The following is a 19,942-nucleotide window of genomic DNA, read 5'->3' as shown; positions in this document are numbered from 1 at the left end:
TCAGCTTTCCTTACTGTCTGTCTGTCCTACACTGTCTCCCTCTCAATAAGGAATATTTGAGTGCACACTCATAAATTACAGTGGCAACACAGAAAGAATAGGCTACACAGATTTTCGAGCTTTCCTAATTCATCATACTACACACACTTTTCATATGACAAATTCATATTTGCCACTTATAGCCTATGTAGGCTGTATCCCACCTAATAATTATTGTGTGTTCCAAAATTGAACTATTTGACTGGTAGGCTACTTTAAGGAGAGATGGTGGTAACCTATACCAGCTGGCTGACAAAAGGCCAATACAACAACACAAATGTCACTATAGGTCCATCTGGGAGAGAAATAATCATGTTTGTTTTTTGTTAAATAATTACAGACAGTCACAGTAGTGTATCGTGAGAGTGATAGGCCTATAGTCTGACTGCATCGTAAGTCAGACAGTGTCAAGTATCAACTGTAACTTTTCGACATGTCTAGCATGTCTCTATATTCCTCCACCTGTTCGTCTGTCTCTTCTTACCTTGGAGATGATCAGCGGCTCTCGGTGCTCCAGACCCCCTTTCAGGGTGAAGCCCCAGGGGGCTCCGCCCTGCAGCCGTGCTTCGACCAACACGGAGCCGTCTGTCCGGAGCACCACCGCCGAGCTGGCCGTCGCCGGGCCGGGGTCATCGTCATCCAGATCCATCCCCGACCCATCTGTCCGGAGGAGCACCGAGGTGCCACCGCCGCTGCACCGGTCCATCCCCCGCCCCGTGCCCGGGGACGGGAGCGCTCAACGTCGGGTCCCTAACTGTAGCAGGCAGGGTCGAGACTTCCTCAATCCATGAAGTGAGAAGAAAAGTTGTTTTAAATAAGTTACGGACGTAACTTGTAAACACTTTTTACAGGCATGTAATGTAGGATTTCCGAGGTTCCGCCGTCGTTTTGTAATCCCCACACAGTGAGACAAGAGAGCAGGAGGATAATCCGAGAATAATGCGATTCATATCCTTCTTGTTGGTGTTAAAACGAGATTTACGATCCGCCGGCTAGCTGCAAAGTGCACCGCGCTCGGCTGGGCTGGTTGCCCCGCGGCGTTCCAAAGTAGGTAGGCTACACATAACACATTAGTATACATTAACTACTACTAGCGTTCAACAAAACCCCAACTTCACTTCACTTCTGTTACCCTCTCTCTCTCTCTCTCTCCCTCCCTCTCTTCCGAAATCATTTTAGCATCACAATAGGATTTGCTCCAATTCACTGAGCGAGGAGAAAGGAGAATGGGCAGACAGAGAGAGTGAGACAGGTCGAGAGAGAGAGAGAGAGAGAGAGAGGACAGGTCGAGAGAGAGGGGACGGGGGGACGGGGGGGACGGGGGCGAGAGGGGGTGGGGGGTGGGGGGGATTCAGGGATTAGGTCAATTTGCCACACAAACTGAAAAGTTTTGGCCAGCGGTTTTTGGCCTTAGAAAGCCTGCAGAGTGACTTGTCCTCATGAGAATATGTTTTACACTTTTAAATGTTTAGTCTTCCCCTCTCCTTAATTTCTGTCTAATCACAACTGGATATAGAGATATAACAGACAGCTTGTTAATTTCCAAGTCTGTGGTGGAAACTGACAGTAAATACATTTATTCAAGTGTAAGACTGTAAATATAGCCTACAAGTTTGAATTTATTGAATTTGAGGATTTTGAGCAAGGCACAATTTCAATACTTGGGTCTTCTAGAGGGTCTAAACGTGACGAATACAATATAAAATGGGCCATTATGCATAATGACTAAATTTGGTTCTGTAGCTAAATTATATGAGAAGTTTGTCTTTACTGCAGGTGGAAGAATGCATGAGTAGCCTATGAGTGTCAGAGTGAGTGCCTATACGTCCTGTTGTGCTGTGTCTGTGTGTACATGTGTGTGTGTGTGTGTGTGTGTGTGTGTGTGTGTGTGTGTGTGTGTGTGTGTGTGTGTGTGTGTGTGTGTGTGTGTGTGTGTGTGTGTCATAGTGGTTACATGCATCTAAATTCCATTCCGCTGGTGTGAGGCAGATTAAAGATGTGAAAGGTAGTTGTGTCACTGTTTCCTGCATTCAACAGGAAATTGTGTTTGTGTAGAGTAGACGCATGACAAAGCTGGATGCAGCACGGTGGATTCAAACCCACAATCGCTGTGTTGGGTGGTCACTGGTCAGGCACTTTACCACTGCACCACTCGAGCGCATGACTATGACTATTATCAATACAAAATATGCTCTAATTAAATTGTCCAAATCAACAGGGATACCAATCCGGTGCATACAAGTCATGCATAACAGGTCTACAGGAAGGACAAAAGGAAAACTCACGAACTAATACACAAAATGCAATGTACTGAGGTATTTCAGATGCAAAATATAGAGGGAACAGGAACTCTGTAATCCGCAGACAGACTGAGATGCAAAAAAATGATTAAAAAAATAATAAATAATAGTGTGGACATTGCATTTTTTATGTGACTATTGTAACTGACATAACACTGGCTCATAAATGGTAGGCTACTACTAACAGCCAAGCCTACTACTAAATAAAACATACCATGCATATATCAAATGACGTAATTTAATAATAAAGCACATTTTAACTTTTTTAATGCAGTAGTACCGATAACGTAAATACAGTATTAAACTGTGCTGCTCCATTTTAATGCTATGTGAAAATACAAATCAACTGATTTATGATTATGATGTCACTATAAACTAAAGCATTGCAATCCAAACCTACTAGTCACAGTAGTCGCGTTTCTTCCAGCATCATCAAGCTGTAAAGTGCTTCGAGTGAATCATATGCATGGCTACACTAAACCCTTTTAACCCAGAGTACTGTTAATTTAAGACTGTAAACATATGGAACTGAATGGATCCTTCTGTCAGTATACCTCCAAGAGTGACTGAGTTAAACTCAGGATTTTACCGTTTACTGCCACAGGTTACAAGTACAGCACTTTATAGCTGCCACCAGGAATATATTTTTATTATTTATTTGAATGAAGTGTCACATGGAGGTGGTCTCAGGACACCTTGATCTCCTGAGCAAGCGGGTATTCCGTCTTGGAATAGCAGTAGATGTTTAGGTGCTCAGACAGACCCAGCCAGGGACACAGCCAGGTACAAACAAGTCTATATGGTTGCACCACTCAAAAAAGAAGACAATAGACTTTCTGGCCTTGCCAGCCCATACATCCAAACAGAAATCTGATCATCTAATTGCAATAAACAACATTAAAATCACTTTGCTACTCATGCACTTTTCCACTCGATTTGCTACTCACTTTATGCATGCGCATACCCTCTATATGGAATAGGTGTTCCAAAGGTAATCTGGTTTCATGGGAATGTCGTGCAGATGCACCCGCTCTCAAAGATCAGAAATGATAAACCAGTTTTTCTCAAACCTTTTCATCTCAAGGATCCTCAAATTAAATGTATTTGGCCGCAACATATTTTCTCCATACAAGACTTGTGTTGTTATATTTCTTTAATATTAAAATTCAAGATTTTGTGAAAATAGCAGATCTATCTACTAGCAACTGCTTACAACGCATCACATGGATATTTTCAAATAGCTGATGTATATAGGGTAAAGTGGTAACTGATTTTGATTCTATATTAAATAATTTTGCTGGCTGCTGGGGACCACCTGGACCACCCTCAATGACCCCTGGGGGTCCCCAGACCCCCACAAAGGACCCCTGCTCTAAAATAAATGATGTACAATGTGCAATCAGGATTTTATTGTGATGTGATATAACATATTGTCCAGCCTAAGGCCAATGCTCATAAGATGCACGATTTATCCTTCAGGAAATTGCTGCAAAAACCACAGTTGGGTAAATGTAAGTATCCAAGTAGTAAGAAATAGCACATAAATGAGAAGAACATAAACTATATCCCTAAAAATCAAACAATATAAAAAGAATTACAGAATGGCTAATAATATAAATAATACATTTTAATTTGGGTATTATGCCAAATCCTTGGCCTGACATATCCAACTCCAGGAGAAAATATGTTTCTGTGCATACGGTACATATACACATGAAGCACTGAGAAACGTACTTAAAGTATAAACATAAAAGTAGTTGCGCAGAATGTCCCATTTCAAAATGTATAAAACTCTTTTGAAAATAGCAGATGAGCTTGTAGACCGGTATAGAGGGCTGAAGTGGTTAATGCATGTTTTTTAATATAAATCCAAATCTACAAAGTAACTAGTAAGATTCCAAAGAATTGTAGTGGAGTAAAAAGTACAATATTTACCTCTGAGATCTGAGATGTAGTGGAGTAGAAGTAAACGTATTGTTGGAAATACTCAAGTAAAATATATTTTAAAAAATACTTCAAAATTGTACTTAAGTAGTAACAGTACTTTAGTAGATTCCACCACACATATGCCAACATTTGCCTCCTGTTTCTTACCATGGTTATATGTATAATATATTTGTGATTGGAGATATCAATCAGCATTCCAGTATTCTGCCACATCCTAAAAGCATATTTTGCAATGTTCCTGTTCCACCGTTTGAGAGTGCTACTACTGTATGTATATGCACCCATTCCACATTATATGCCTACTATTTTATCACCAATGACATGGCAACGTCATTGTGGACAATAAAGTGTCTCTGAGGTGTAAAGCAAGGCAGTAATCCACACCAGTCACTGTTAGGGAGAGCACCGTTGTTATGTCATCACAATTCCCATGGCAACCGGACACAGCAGAAGGGTGTTAAGTGATGTTTGTGAGGCTGCAAGACAGAACGATAATGAGAGAGAGTGTGTGTGAGAGAGAATAAGAGTGAATAAGAGTCACATTTGTTTGTATGAGTGAGAAACGAGTGTGTGTGTGTGTGTGTGTGTGTGTGTGTGTGTGTGTGTGTGTGTGTGTGTGTGTGTGTGTGTGTGTGTGTGTGTGTGTGTGTGTGTGTCCTCATAAATGTTGGTCTTAATCCACTGCAAGTGAAACGATGAACATTGATGCTATGAAACATCTATTTATTAGAGTTGTTCCGATACTACTACTACTCGGGCCGATACCACCCTCAAGTACTCGTACTCGGTAATCGGAACTGGCCCCGATACTTTGACCGGGGACCAAAACACATGATGTTGATGCTCTGTGATGTTGTCCTTTTCTAATCTATTTTTATGTAAAACACTGGCTGTTTGCAACCTCCCCTAGCAGAACAAGAACCTTGAGGGGGACATTATTGGCCCAATGACAGCATCCACTGTCTGGAATTAGTTGGCAAGCAAATAGAATACATACATTATTTCAGTACAGGCTGAGCTACTGACCTAAACAGGCCCTATATAATTTGCTTTGTGTGTTCATGAGATCATTACTAATGACAGAAGAAGAAAACTCCATGTAATGCAAAACCTTAATCTTTTTTTTAAATCTTTTTTAATCCCACAATCTTGTAACCTATTTTTTCACCCAGTGTCAATTATCTAATGTAATCCTGCGATCTACACTCCCTCCGCCAACCTGGGGAGAGCAACGGACTGACCTCATGCTTCCTACAATGGATGAGCGTCCAAGCCGCTTCTTTTCCCCCGAGTTCCTCTGCACTTCTGGATTCAATGAAATGTGGGAGGTCGGCAAGAGAAAGTTTAAAAAATCAAAGCAAATACCGGTAATTCGAAAATGTTATTTTTGTGCTTCTGTGTTCTTCTTCTTTATATATTACTTTACTGTTGAATGTAAAATTTACATTTCAACGAAAGGACCTGTAAATGACATCACAAAAACTAAGGCACTGGTGTGGTACTTCTGGTTTACCGGAACGGGGTTCAACTCCCTGCAGTGCCCTGCTCAATGTGTTGTATTTACATGGTTCATTGGTCCATGGTCTCAGAGGTCATTGAGCGGCGCGCTATAGTGTGTGATTCTTCATCATTGTTGAGGATTTAAAAAAAGGTGAAAAACAAAGGAAAAGCGATAGGCTATATAGTCCATGGTCTCGGAGGGCATACTATAGTATGTCGTTTTTCACGATTTCGGAGGATTTAAAAAAAAGGTGAAAATCGCGGAAAAGCGAAAGGCTATAGTCCATGGTCTAGGGTCACGGGTGTGGGTGTTGACCTTGGCTTTTGTGTTCTCCAGGTGTTTTTTGAAGGAGAGTCCAGTGTAACTCCAAGTTACATGGGGTGGGTATGGTTGGAGAGTTTGTGACCATCCCAAGCTCAGTTCCTTTTTCGCGTCTCGGTTCCTCAGGTGGAAGCTGCATAGTTGGGTTTTTGATGGGTTGGGTTTCAGGTGGTTGTATTGTAGTAGCTTGACATTTCTTGGAGGGCACTTTCAAGGACAGACTCAATCTTCTGGAAGTCTGCTTGTTAAAAAAGGTGAAAATCAAGGAAAAGCGAAAGGCTATAGTCCATGGTCTCGGAGGGCATACTGGTCAAGGTCATTTATACTGGGCAAGGTCATTCATACTGGGGAAGGTCATTGATACTGGTGAAGGTCATTTACTAGTCTTATGAAGGTCATCTTTACTCAAGGTCATTTATACTGCTCAAGGTCATTTATACTGTTCAAGGTCATTGAGCGGCTCGCAATAGTGCGAGATTCTTCATCATTGTTGAGGATTTGAAAAAAATGTGAAAATCACGGAAAAACCAAAGGCTATAGTCCATGGTCTCGGAGGGCATACTATAGCATGCCTTTTTTCCCGATTTCGGAGGATTTGAAAAAAGGCCAAAATCACGGAAAAGTGAAAGCCTATAGTCCATGGTCTCGGAGGGCATGCTATAGTCCAGGGGTGGGCAACTGGCGGCCCGGGGGCAACATGCGGCCCCCACCTTCACTTAATGCGGCCCGCATGTTAATATCAGAATACTGATATAGTATTGATTGCAGCTGTTACAATTCCAAACCTGCAAACATGACCCGCTTTAATTACTTAATGACTTTGTCTTTTTGTGTCCAATGTAGTTATGTTAGCAGTTCATAAAGTTAACATTTCAGGATTCCTCATAAAATGCGACGCGTTTTGAACTTGTAGATATTGTAGGCTATTTTTTTCTACGACAGTAATATGCACTGTGGCCCTCTGGAGTGAGTGCGGAAATATATTGGCCCTCGCCATCATCAAAGTTGCCCACCCCTGCTATAGTCTTATGAAGGTCATCTATATTGGTAATTTTTACTGGTCAAGGTCATTTATACTGGTCAAGGTCATTGATACTGGTGAAGGTAATTTACTAGTCTTATGAAGGTCATCTTACTCAAGGTCATTTATACTGGCCAAGGTCATTTATACTGGTGAAGGTAATTTACTAGTCTTATGAAGGTCATCTTTACTCAAGGTAATTTATACTGGTCACGGTCATTTATACTGGTGAAGGTCATTGTTCATGGTCTCGGAGCCTAAGTGTTAAGAGGTGTTGTTCAAATCGCTTTTTAATACTTTTTTTAAATACAGTTTTGCTTACTTTAACAACAACAACAGCTGTGCTGACTGCTGAATGTATGAGTTTGCCAAATGTGTTTGGAATAAACTCCACAGACATCTAATGACTGGATACATACTGCACAAACATGCACATGCATGCACGTATACACACACGATTGCACATGCACACAAAATGATAGTCTAGCTGCAGCTGAAACAGTTGACCAGGGGTTTTCTGTCTGCATCTGTGTCCTGTATGGGCCTGTCACAGATGACCTCACTGTGTAGCAATCCCCTCCATACACTCTACTCTACTGTAAACACATCATGTACTGCTTCTGAAGGAGAGGTCATGTGCATGTCGGTGTGTTTCATACAGCCCCATTTTGTCTGAGGATCATTTCAAATGTAAGGTTAGCAATTCTTGAGGGGCACTATAGCCCCTCCTATGTCCAGCTTTGAGAGTCTGTGTAAACACAAACAATGAAGACAAAAGTGTGTACTAAACACAAACATTGAAGACAAAAGTGACGACGCAAATTGTGATTGGCCAGAATGAGATGATGTCTGATGACGCATGATGATAAGAGCGCAACCTCACTTCACACAGGTGTGATTTTTGAGTAAGTCCAGCTTTTGGTGTGTCCCACTGGGAGGAGACACTGGGGCAGCCCAAGGCGCAGATGGAGGGATCACAACGACTCACTGGCCTTGGAGCGCCTCGGAAGGAAGTTACTAATGTTGCTCTCCTTCACCTGGGGTAATGTCTAATTTCCTACTTGGACTGTACAATCCATCGGTTTCCTGCTGAGAAGAGAACCATGACCTCAGATTTGAAGATGCTGATCCTCATCCCAGCCGCCGTACACTCGACTGCGAACTTCATTCAGCATAATTAATGAGTACTTTTACTTTTAAGTACATTTTGAATACCGCACATGTACTTGTAAGTTAACAGCCTATTTCTAATCTACAATAGGCCTACACCGTATTGTCCCGAATATAGGACGACTCTGATTATAAAGCAACCTCCATTTTTCAAGACTCATTTGTGGAAAAAGAACATTGCATGTCAAATAATCTAGTCCCTGATTCAGTAGGGTATAAGTATCTTGATACTTTTACTTTAAAAATGTGAGTAGCCTACTTTTTCCATCACTGAGGCTATGGGCACCGGTGTATTACACTGAAACTTCAGTGTAGAAAATGTCAGCTGAACATAATGATCATAATGTTCACCTCCCCTGAAAAAAAAACTAAAGGACTGGGCAATGGAGAGGCAGAGGGTCGAAAATATATAGCCTACCAATATCTGTCAACGATTTTTTGTTTCATAAAACAACAACAACATATATCTTATTGCAAAGTTGCAATCGATTGACTGATTGTTTTATTTCACACAATGCAAATATATGTTTCCCATGTCAAAAGGCCTGCTTGATTGAATTGCTTGAATTCACGTAACATAACCAGACAATTTACAAAAGCCAAACTTCAAACTTGCCAAAGTAACCCCCCTGGACAAGAAAGGGAGCAAATTTGACCCCGGCAACTGATGTAAAAAAATCACACCCGTGTGAAATGAGTGGTGCAACTCCGTGTGGGGGTCCCCGGTGGGTCCCCGGAACTTCCAGACCCCCCGGAACGTGCCCAGGGTGCCGCCCCAGTTCCGGCGAGCCGTCGTTTTCTCATGCCAATAAAGCCCTTTGAATTGAATTGAGTATGAACAGGTTGAAAACACACAACACGCCAGCATTAGATCTCTGCTGCCCTCTTGTGGTTTCCCACTGTAGATGCCCTGGTTTTTATGTGAGTATGGGTATTTTTTACCTTAGTCTCCTTTATTACTGCCACTGGTAATATTCAGGCTCTTTGTCATTCTGGTGCCAGCCAGCGTTGGAAATCATACGGAACGGTCACGTGTAGCCCGGAAGACGGAGGCTAACTATACATTGTAAAACACATGATATGATGATAATGATGAATGATAATGATAGAAAAGAAATGCTATTTCTGGGAGATGTTTTGTGTGTCTGCCAGTGCCTTCCCCCTGTGATATCAGGTAAAAGCAAACACCCTGCGTATGTCTTGCAGCCGGGTAGCCATTCCTCTTATTATACGCGACTTTGGTTTTGGTGTTATCTAAGTTGCTTGAAATATCGGCAGTTGCAGGTTTTTTCTTTGGGCTTGTTTAAGTGCTTATATTCCTAAATGTTGTTCTCAAACATTCAGCAAATTAATACATTTGTCTGCAGACCCCCCACCCCCGTCTGAAAATATTTGATGGCATGGCAGGGACAAGATACAATATATAATTTGTGTTGTTAAAATGTTTCGAACATATTCGCCATTTTCTTCAAGATTTTCTTTTAATTTCTAATTTTATTATCAAAACAAAATGTATGTATATTGTATTATATAATATAAAGTGCTCCTCCTGCCGAGTCGCTTCTTTTGGGCTTTTTTTCATAGACCTGGCAACACTGCTACTGCTAGTGATCAGCTGACCAGCTCTGATCAGCTGACCAGATGTTCTGTCACAAACTCCATTATCAGGACAGGATTATTATTCCAACGCCACAGAGTAGACACGCTAACGAACCCCACTTCTTCAAGACAACAATATAGGAATATGTTTCAGTAGACCCTCGTCAACACCTGGTAATATCTATCCTCTATTCACTACTACTAGGTGTTTTTGTTGTATTTGCTAACCGGCTCCGAAGCCTCGACATTGCAGGTGTTATTTAAATGTCCAACGTTTTTACCACTTCAATAGCGCATCCTCTCTTCTCCAGACAGTTCATTTGGGTGCAAACATCAAACGTAAAAAAATAAAAACGCTTTTATTCAATTTATCCAAGCGGTTGCGTTGTTGATTATTAACGTATGGTTTGAATTTGAAACAAGAAACCTTAGCCTTGAATAGCGTTAGCTTCGCTAGCCTCCTTGGCTGGCGCGGCTGGACCACCAGTGTGACCAGTCATGTATGACAGCTTGGTAAGCCTTGCTTCACGAAACCCCCCAAAATCCATTTTATGTGGCCGTGGACCCCCATTTGAAAAGAGTGTATGTCAGGGCCCCCATATGAGAATATTTATTTATTAGAGATGTCTAAATATCTCCCCATTGAGCTCACACATCACGTTAGTTAACTTGTCTTGTGGACCTGCTATTTTCGAAAAGTCAAACGGATAAAATGCACAAGGCATAAGTGTAAACTGTTGTTCATCTTGGTGGGGAGTCTGGGGACCCCTGGGGGTCCTCGGACGGTCGGACCCCACTATGAGAATCACTGATGTTTGATGTAACACCCCGTCTAAAATAACCTGGTTGGCTGATGGTAACCTTAACTAATAAAGCCAATAATACAACACAATAGAGTGGTTAACATTTGAATGGTGCATGGCTGTGTGTGTTAGGCCGACATAGGACACAGCCTACAGGTCTTCCCGACCCATCCCCCATGTCACCATATGGTCCTCAAATAATGTACAATGGTAAATGGTGCATTTATATAGCGCCTTTATCCAAGGCGCTTTACATAGATGCATTACATTCACCCATTCACACACACATTCATACACCGATTGCGGCGGAAGCCATGCAAGGTACCAACCAGCACATCGGGAGCAATTTGGGGTTCAGTGTCTTGCCCAAGGACACTTCGACATGTAGACAGGAGGAGCCGGGATTCGAACCTCCGACCCATGGATCATTGGACGACCTGCTCTACCTCCTGAGCCACAGTCGCCCCAGTCACAATCAATATCTGATTGTGTCAGTCAGTCTGTCACTTCAGCAGCTGGACCTCAGCAGAAAGGCTGATTAAACAGTCAGCATGTTGCTTGTGCCAGTGTTAATTAATTACTGGATGCACTGTAGCACAATCTAAGTACTATCTAGTACAAATGTACCGTCCGTAACACAATTATTTGGTTACATTTGTATGCTCTAAGACACAAATGGATAAATGAGGATTACTTCTACTGGTTGTTAGTTATTTTATCTCTCTGTGTCTCTGTGTGTGGGAGCATAGGGTAGATGAGATACTGGGGAAAATGAATGCTATTTTTCCTATCCAATTCTCTTTATTCAGACCGCAGCCATCTTGCCAGCAAGGTGATACCTAGGTGACACTTCCCATAGACAGCCCATTCATCCAAACAGAAAAGTCCTCTCTAATTTATATTAAACAACGTCAAAATCACCAACATTGCAGCTGTAGGGAAAGCTTGAATTATCCTCTTTCAATCTGTAAAGTGTTTGTTTCATAAAAATCCACGTAGACATTTTATGAGCTACTTACTGTCAAGAAATTCCTTGCAGATGATTTTTTTCTAAGTGCTGGAGTTTGGAAGTGCTCGTTGACTATCGCTCAACGGCCCATGCGTACCACCTGTTTTGACTGTGCACATAATGCAGGAGGCAGCAGGAGGTTGCTTTACTGATAACGAGCGCTTCCATACTCTGATACTTAGAAAATAATCATCTGTAAGGAGTAGCTCATAAAATGTCTAAGGTGGATTTTTATTAAACAAAAACTTTACAGATTGAAAGAGGATAATTCAAGCTTTCCCTACAGCTGCATTGTGATTGTGATTTTGACGGTGTTTAATATAATTAGAGAGAACTTTTCTGTTTGGATGAATGGGCTCTCTATGGGAAGTGTCACCTAGGTATCACCTTGCTGGCAAGATGGCTGCGGTCTGAATATAGAGAATACCAAGCCTTGACAGTCCATTCATCCAAACAGAAAAATCAGCTCTGATTGCATTAAACAACGTTAAACTCACCAACATTGCAGCTGTACGGAAAGCTTGGATTATCCTCTCTGTATCTGCCAAGTTTTTGTTTTATAAAAATGTTATAACTTATGAGCTACTTTTTTTGTCAATATATTCTGTGCAGTTGATTATTTTTGTAAGTGTTAAGAATTTGGAAGTGCTTGTTGGAAATCACTCAGTGGTCCTACATACCACCTGCACATAATGCAGGAGGCAGCAGGACATGGCACAACGTGTGTGTGTTTGTAGATCTGCTGATGATGAGTCATTTAATGCGTGTATTAAGCAGGTGTAAAGACGTATAGTAATGGGTAATGCTCACCTGACCCCGTTTCTCTTTTCTTAATGTTTATGCTATTGGTTTGTCAGTGTAATGATACATTTCTGTCTTGTCTAAAACAGTTATTAGTTATTGTTTTAAAGCATCTGTGTCACTAGATTTTAACCACTTTAACCATTATTTAGATACTTTGGCTATTCAAAAATAGCTCCTAGCGTGTTACTTTGTGCTGCACTATGAGCTTGTAGTGGGGCGGCAGTGGAGGTAGAGCTCAAGTGTCCTTGAGTAATGCGCTGAACCCTTAATTGCTCCTGATGTGCAGGTTGGGGGGGGGGTCTACGGCTAAATACATATCATTTTGGGGGTCCGCCTCGACATGAAAATGTTTGAGGACCACTGATATAGCAACATACATTTCAGAAAATGATTATAGGATTTAGAAGACATTATGTAGGATAAGGTCTTAATGGGTTAAAAGATGCTGTCTACAGTACATAAAAGCTCAATCATGCGAATGTCAATTAACTCACTTTCCTTTTCTCTCTATCTCTCTCTTCTCACTTCCATCCCTGCTGTCTGGACAGATCACCATAATGGCGGGGAACAGTCTGGTGCTACCCATAGTGCTCTGGGGTCGCACGGCACCAACCCACTGCATCAGCAGCCTGCTGGTCATGGACGACTTCAGTACCATCATCACCGGCTGCCATGATGGACAGATCTGTCTGTGGGACATGACTCCGCAACTAGAGGTGAAGAACAATTTTCATGATGATGAGTCACATTTTCTCTCCAATCTCACTTTTGGTCAGTAAGTGTCTTCACCAATTTGATCCCAAACAAGATATTGGGTGTCGGGCAGAAACCTTGTATCTCCAATCCATGCATGCTCATAACCTAAAATGTAAACCTAACGTGTCTGAATGTATGTGTTGAACGGTTTGAGGGTGAAAGTGTTCCATTTGATTAAACTGCAGAGATACTGAAGTGCATTTATATCCTTCTTTTCTGAATAACAGTGAGCAAAACTACTGAACGAACAAATTGAATAATGGGTTGACTTTTATTTTTACAATCATGCTGTTTGTTGTGTGAGAATGGTGGATGTTAAACAGCTCATGATCTACTGTAGGCCTATGATAAATACAGCATCTAATGTACGACATGACATGCAGGAGTAGCGAGTGAGGAATTTGGAATGTTAGTCCATCCGGACTTGCATATAATCCTCTCCTCGCTCGGAGGCGGGACTAATGCGTGACTTGGGGACGTGAGTGGAGTGAGCGAGTGTGGAAGTTGGGGTATTGGAATTTGACTGTGACCCAAGACAGAAATAGCAAGACTCACCGTCTCAGGTATACTTCCTGTATCTGTGTGAAGTAGGTGGATGCCTTTTTAGGAGAGTGAGTGGAAGCAGGTTGGAGTCTAGTAATTCCAATGGAAGAGTGCACATAAACACTAGCCTGGCTAATAAGCCAGACCGAATCAGCCGTTGGCAAAAAAAAAATTGCCTGCCGGCGGATTACGGTCTGGAGAGGCTCAATTGTACGCCCATTTCCTACACCAGAGAACTGGTGTGGCCAATCGGGACACAGTATGCAATATGGGCGGGCTTTGGTACAGTGACGTTCAATGCTTGAGACCTTTGACTGACAGTAGCTCTGACCAATTGCGTCAAAGAGAAAATGTTTGAACCCGCCCCCCGGGAAACAAGATCCATACACAGCATCTCCAGACTCAAATACCACGCGACCACGTGTGATTTGAGTCTGGCTTATTAGCCAGGCTACATAAACACAGCTTCTGAACTATTCTTTAGCCCCATGGTCACTGAACTAAATATTCGCTCGTGACAAGCCACGCAATATTCCCATGATCTTTATACTAAAATGGCTTTTTTCAGGGACGCAAATCAGGAGAAAATCTAGTTCGTTTATCAACCTTTATAGTCGTAGCAGTACACTCTTGCAGGATCTAGTGTGTCCGGGTAGCTCAGTCGGTAGAGCGCTCGCCTTTGGACCACAAGTTCATGGGTTCGATCCCGGGCACCGCCAACTCAGCGTTGTTACGGGGACCGGCTGATGCAGACAATAAGCCACTCGGCATTGTTACGGGGACCGGCTGATGCAGACAATAAGCCACTCAGCGTTGTTACGGGGACCGGCTGATGCAGACAATAAGCCACTCAGCGTTGTTACGGGGACCGGCTGATGCAGACAATATGCCAACTCAGTATTGTTACGGGGACCGGCTGATGCAGACAATAAGCCACCCAGCGTTGTTACGGGGACCAGCTGATGCAGACAATAAGCCAACTCAGCGTTGTTACGGGGACCGGCTGATGCAGACAATAAGCCAACTCAGCGTTGTTACGGGGACCGGCTGATGCAGACAATAAGCCAACTCAGCGTTGTTACGGGGACCGGCTGATGCAGACAATAAGCCAAAGCCAACTCAGCGTTGTTACGGAGACCTACTTCTTAGCACAAGGATCTTCCTAAATGATCCATCTTTACTATAACCATTGACCCTGTGTGACCCCATGATCTTTTCTGTAGTGCCTCCTCCAGGGCAACATTACACACAAGATATCTCATAGGAAGATCTGTACTGGTACCGTTACACCCCTTGTTAGCCATACTTGTTAGTTATACTACTACTACATATAATAATATCGATGTCCTTCTGTCCAGATCTGTCCCCGGGCCATGTTGTTTGGTCACACGGCTTCTATCACCTGTCTGTCCAAGGCCAGCGCCTGCAGTGACAAGCACTATATTGTCAGTGCTTCAGAGAGTGGGTAAGTGCTGCTTTATTAATAGGGCTTAAATGGTTAAATGAATCAAAGTTCAGTTAACTTCATGTGTGTATATTATGTTTAATTGTTTGCTTGTTATGGAAGTTCAATTATATCCATAACTTTATCTATCAAAAATATGTAATTGTTTTGTTCCCCCCCATTTGTTTGCGTATAAATGAAACGTTCTTCAATCTGAAACGTATTTCAGATTGAAACGTATTTCAGATTGATACTGCTGAGCATACTGTCAAGAATTCATACTGTCAAAAATGGCATCAAACTACAAGAGGATAAGTTCTATAAAAAGTGGGAAAAGTGGGATCTCTTCTCTCAGCCTAGCGATAATGCATGAGGATTTCAATGAATGTATCTTGTAATATGAAAATGCAGCCTTGTTTTTGTTTGTCTTTCTCCTTTTTATTTTTTTCGTATTGTCTTTTTTTTGTTTTGTTTGTCTTTTCATCAATACAAATTAAGTGAGGAAAAAAAAATGGCATCAATCTCATCAGTCTTATTTGTCCATGTGTGTTTGTAGGGAGATGTGCCTCTGGGATGTGAATGATGGACGTTGTATTGAGTTCACAAAACTGGCCTGTGCTCACACCACCATACAGGTACAAACATTTTACGGTTTACCTTTTGTAATGCACACACGTACACACGCAAATGTACAGTAGTAGTCGCGATGAGTGAAATGACAGGGCTTTGAAAGGGGAAGGGGATGAACAACAACATACATTGTTGCATGTAAATATATATCTCCCCTCTCATCACCTGCTTGAATGTTTTCCTCTTCCCTATTCTTTATAATATATATAATATATATCTCCCCTCTCATCACCTGCTTGAATGTTTTCCTCTTCCCTATTCTTTATAATATATATATAATCTATATCTCCCCTCTCATCACCTGCTTGAATGTTTTCCTCTTCCCTATTCTTTTCCACCCCTTCCTCCTGTCTCCCATCTCTCGCTGTCCAGTTTTATCACTTCACCATTGGCACTGAGCGTGAAGGGCGTCTGCTGTGCAACGGACACTACCCAGAGATCCTCGTGGTGGACGCCACCAGCCTGGAGGTCCTCTACTCCCTGGTGTCCAAGATAGCACCTGACTGGATCAGTTCCATGAGCATCATCAGGTCTCACCGCACACAGGGTAAGACAGACAGACAGACAGACGGCTGCAAAACCGACAGGCAAATGGAAAGATGTAAAATCTTCATGATTTTTCAATAGTTTAAAAGTTTAAAATAATGGTTAAAGTGGTTAAAAGCTAGAAGGCGACACAGACTCATGCTCGGGTCTAAACGGGTTAATATATCGATGTGTAATTATAACTCTCAGTGAAAGTAACACTGAGGACTTTACTGTGTACAGTATGTATCTCAGAGATGTAAGTCTTGCGTCACATTTTTCCGTGGACCGACTTGCGTTATGAAGCCGATAACTACAAATGGTTTTGAAAATCATCCTACCTCAAGTGGATGGTGGAGTCCGCAACGATAATGACGACAGTGGTTAACGATATGCCGGCAATCAGGATTGCTTTCAGAGCGATTCGATAAACACAGACAGCCTTTCAAAATCCATCAGAATTTACAGGGCGTCATGCTCGGCACATCACGTTTGTAGAATGTTGTTATTCATCAGTGTGAAGTGGGTGCTATAATTTCATTTAGTTATCATGGTGTGGGTTTAGTTTAGTTTATTAAGGATCCCCATTAGTCTACACTGTAGTGGAGACTATTCTTCCTGGGGTCCAGGAAGTGGGTGATCCTTAATAGACAACATAGTATGGCGTCAGTCAGGCAGCCAACCAGCCAGTCATAAAACCAGCAAAACGAATGGCGAAGCAAACGGCTAAAATCTGTGTTACTGACATACAGACCATTTTAATGTCTGTCTCTTTGTATATCCCCCATCCATTTGTGTGTGTGTGTGTGTGTGTGTGTCTCTCTCGCTCTCTCTCTCTGTGTGTCTGTCTCTGTCTGTCCTTACAGAGGACACAGTAGTTGCAGTGTCAGTAACTGGGATTCTGAAGGTGTGGATCGTGACTGCTGAGGTCAGCAAGATGCAGGTTGGGTATATAATAATAATGTAATTTGCATACAGTAAACGGTATGATAAATTGATAATTATACAACCCAGGGGTAATTCATTCTAATCTAATATCTCCTCTCTCTCCTTGGGTTCCGTCTCAGGATTTAGACCCAGTGTTTGAGGAGGAGTCGAAGCCCATCTACTGTCAGGGATGCCAGAGCATCTCCTTCTGCACCTTCACCCAGAGCAGCCTGCTGGTCGTCTGCTCAAAATACTGGAGGGTAAAAAGCCTACTGTTGATTTCGTCGACTGAAACTATGATGATAAAATGTTCGTCGACTACCGACTACCGAATAAAAACGAAATAAGAACTAAGCTATGATGACTAAAACTATAACTAAGTATTGACAATTTCGCGACATTGACGACGTCATATATGTATTGACTTGGCAAAATGTTGTTTTGTGCTTTATGTGTTGTTATTTTGTTGTTACTTGACTGAAGACGAATATCCTTCGGGGCGATAGCGATAATTCTTATCTGTATCTCTGTGTGTGTCGCTCTAGGTGTTTGACGCAGGGGACTACTCCCTGCTGTGCTCAGTTCCCAGTGAGAACGATCAGGCTTGGACCGGAGGGGAGTTCATCGCTGCTGACAAAGTCATCATCTGGACCGAAGACGGCTGTAGTTACATCTACAAACTACCTGCCAGGTAAGCACTGTTCATTCCACCACATGAACTCTGGCATGTCATCATAATAATAATAATAATGGGCGAACATTTGGCAAAGATAGCCGATCTACAAGCTCACAACATTGATGATCAACACTCATTGTGAGGTCATACTAAGTACAACTCAGACTTTAAGACCAGTGAAAAAATATGGCCTAATAAATGGCATTTATAACAAACAAAGAGGTAGGAGCGCACACCAACAGTGGGGAGGTGCTGACCACGGGAGGCAAACTTTGAACAGAAAAGATCAGAGGTCGCACGATGCAAATACTTCGTTTTAAGATGACCAATACTAACCCTCATACCCTGAAGAAGGCATTATTGTCGAAACATTGGTCATCTTAAAAAAAGTATTTGTCGTGACTATGAGTTTTGCGACCTCTTCTCTTTTAACGTCTCTGTCAGGTGGAAACAATGTCCAAAGTTACTTTTTAAGGTTTCAAATTCAATGTCATACTGTGAGTAACAGATGTACAAGCCCAAAATACGTCGCTTCATGTTGAGCTTGTGGATCTGCTACTTTTGATGCTTTTGTGTGATGCTGTAGTGCGTAGTATGCTCAAGTAGGCCGTTAATGTACAAAAGATAACATATAAAGGTAGAATATAGAGAGATGAGAGATGTCTGGCTGACAGAAACATTATGTGGTGTGTGTGTGTGTGTGTGTTCCAGCTGTCTGCCTGCCAGTGAGCATTTCCGTAGTGATGTTGGGAAGACCAAGGAAGGCTCCATTCCTCCGCTGGTGTACAGCATTGCAGACCGCTCTGACAAACAGGTTAGCCTCTCTCCTGTCTCCGTTTGTCAGTGTGTCACGCATAGACCCGTCTCTGATCGAAACCCTACTATCTAATACCTAATCTTAATAAATAAGATACGACTCCACCCATTTTCAACCTATCTTCATATAATTGGTCCTCACTAATAATGCTCATGATAAAACGATTTAAAATAATTTACTGGGTCCGTGTGTGGACACTTCAGAAACCCGCCTACCAGTGACATCATCATTAGGCAGTTTTTCATTACATTTTATTTAGATTTTTATTAACATGGGAACAATGGCTTCTATTATAGCATACATGATGGGCAACTGGTGGCCCGGGAGCCACATGCGGCCCCTACCATCTCTTAATGTGGCCCACGGGTTAATATCAGAATACTGATGTATTGAAACTGTACTGATGTAATATCATTTACATTTACTATACATAACTGTAAACCTTATTTTTTGCGCAATTTCAGCTAATTACTAGTATATTAAAATGTTATTCTGTTAACATAACTATAACTAAATGCATTTGAAATGGAACAAAAAAAGAAGTCACATTTCAGGATTCCAATTCAAAAATAGCAAAAAATTATTCAGGATTTATATTCAAATATAGCAAAAATAGCTGATCTACAAGCTCAAAATGCGTTTTAAGCTTGTAGATCGGCTATTTTTGCTACGACAGTAATGTGGCCCTCTGGAGTAAGTGTGCAAATATAATGGCCCTCTCCATTGTCTAAGTTGCCCGCCCCTGAGCTTGCTAACTTGCTAACCAGGAATACAGATCCTGCAGGTTCTATTAGCTTGGATTCCCAATCGATGAAGTCACTGGTAGGCGGGATTCTGAACCGTCCACAGAGACACAGAGTAGACAAGAATGGTACCATATTGTAATGAGTATTAGTGGAGGACCAGTTCTATAAAGATAGGTTGAAAATGGGTGAAAGTCGTCCTATAAGGTTAATCCGAAGACTGTCCGCTGTCTGTCACTGTGAAAATGTAGCCAGGAAGAATGTAGATGTTGTCTGTAACTATGATATTGCTTTTTGACTGAAGAGCAAACATTTCAAAAGCAATTAAGGCTTCACAATTGTTGGGGGGGTGGGGGGGCGATACATA

At 42.0% G+C, this 19,942-nt stretch overlaps 2 protein-coding genes across 4 annotated transcripts in view; one reads left to right on the top strand and one right to left on the bottom strand.

Annotated features, from left to right (window-relative positions):
* The window catches only part of LOC306939420 (protein Shroom2-like), a gene marked incomplete at its 3' end in the record, with an annotated part of 47,122 nt that extends 46,383 nt beyond the window's left edge, over positions 1-739 (bottom strand). The window contains exon 1 of the mRNA XM_079524008.1: positions 524-739. Coding sequence (XP_079380134.1) covers positions 524-688 — 165 coding nt within the window. The 5' untranslated portion in view covers positions 689-739. The remainder of the gene's footprint in view (positions 1-523) is intronic.
* Positions 740-9,932: 9,193 nt separating this feature from the next.
* The window catches only part of wdr7 (WD repeat domain 7), a 145,847-nt gene continuing 135,837 nt past the window's right edge, over positions 9,933-19,942 (top strand). For 2 of the 3 annotated variants that reach the window (XM_079524622.1, XM_079524620.1), the window contains exons 1-9: positions 9,933-10,072; positions 13,063-13,230; positions 15,172-15,278; positions 15,814-15,892; positions 16,260-16,434; positions 17,279-17,355; positions 17,480-17,599; positions 17,885-18,030; positions 18,727-18,829. In XM_079524622.1, coding sequence (XP_079380748.1) covers positions 13,072-13,230; positions 15,172-15,278; positions 15,814-15,892; positions 16,260-16,434; positions 17,279-17,355; positions 17,480-17,599; positions 17,885-18,030; positions 18,727-18,829 — 966 coding nt within the window. In that variant the 5' untranslated portion in view covers positions 9,933-10,072; positions 13,063-13,071. The remainder of the gene's footprint in view (positions 10,073-13,062; positions 13,231-15,171; positions 15,279-15,813; positions 15,893-16,259; positions 16,435-17,278; positions 17,356-17,479; positions 17,600-17,884; positions 18,031-18,726; positions 18,830-19,942) is intronic. The other variant, XM_079524621.1, reaches the window with a different exon arrangement.

Source organism: Electrona antarctica, assembly GCF_951216825.1.
Source record: "Electrona antarctica genome assembly, chromosome: 16".
NCBI classification, from domain to species: Eukaryota; Metazoa; Chordata; class Actinopteri; order Myctophiformes; family Myctophidae; genus Electrona; species Electrona antarctica.
Note: the sequence above shows the minus strand (reverse complement) of the source record. Positions and strands in the feature narration are given on the sequence as shown.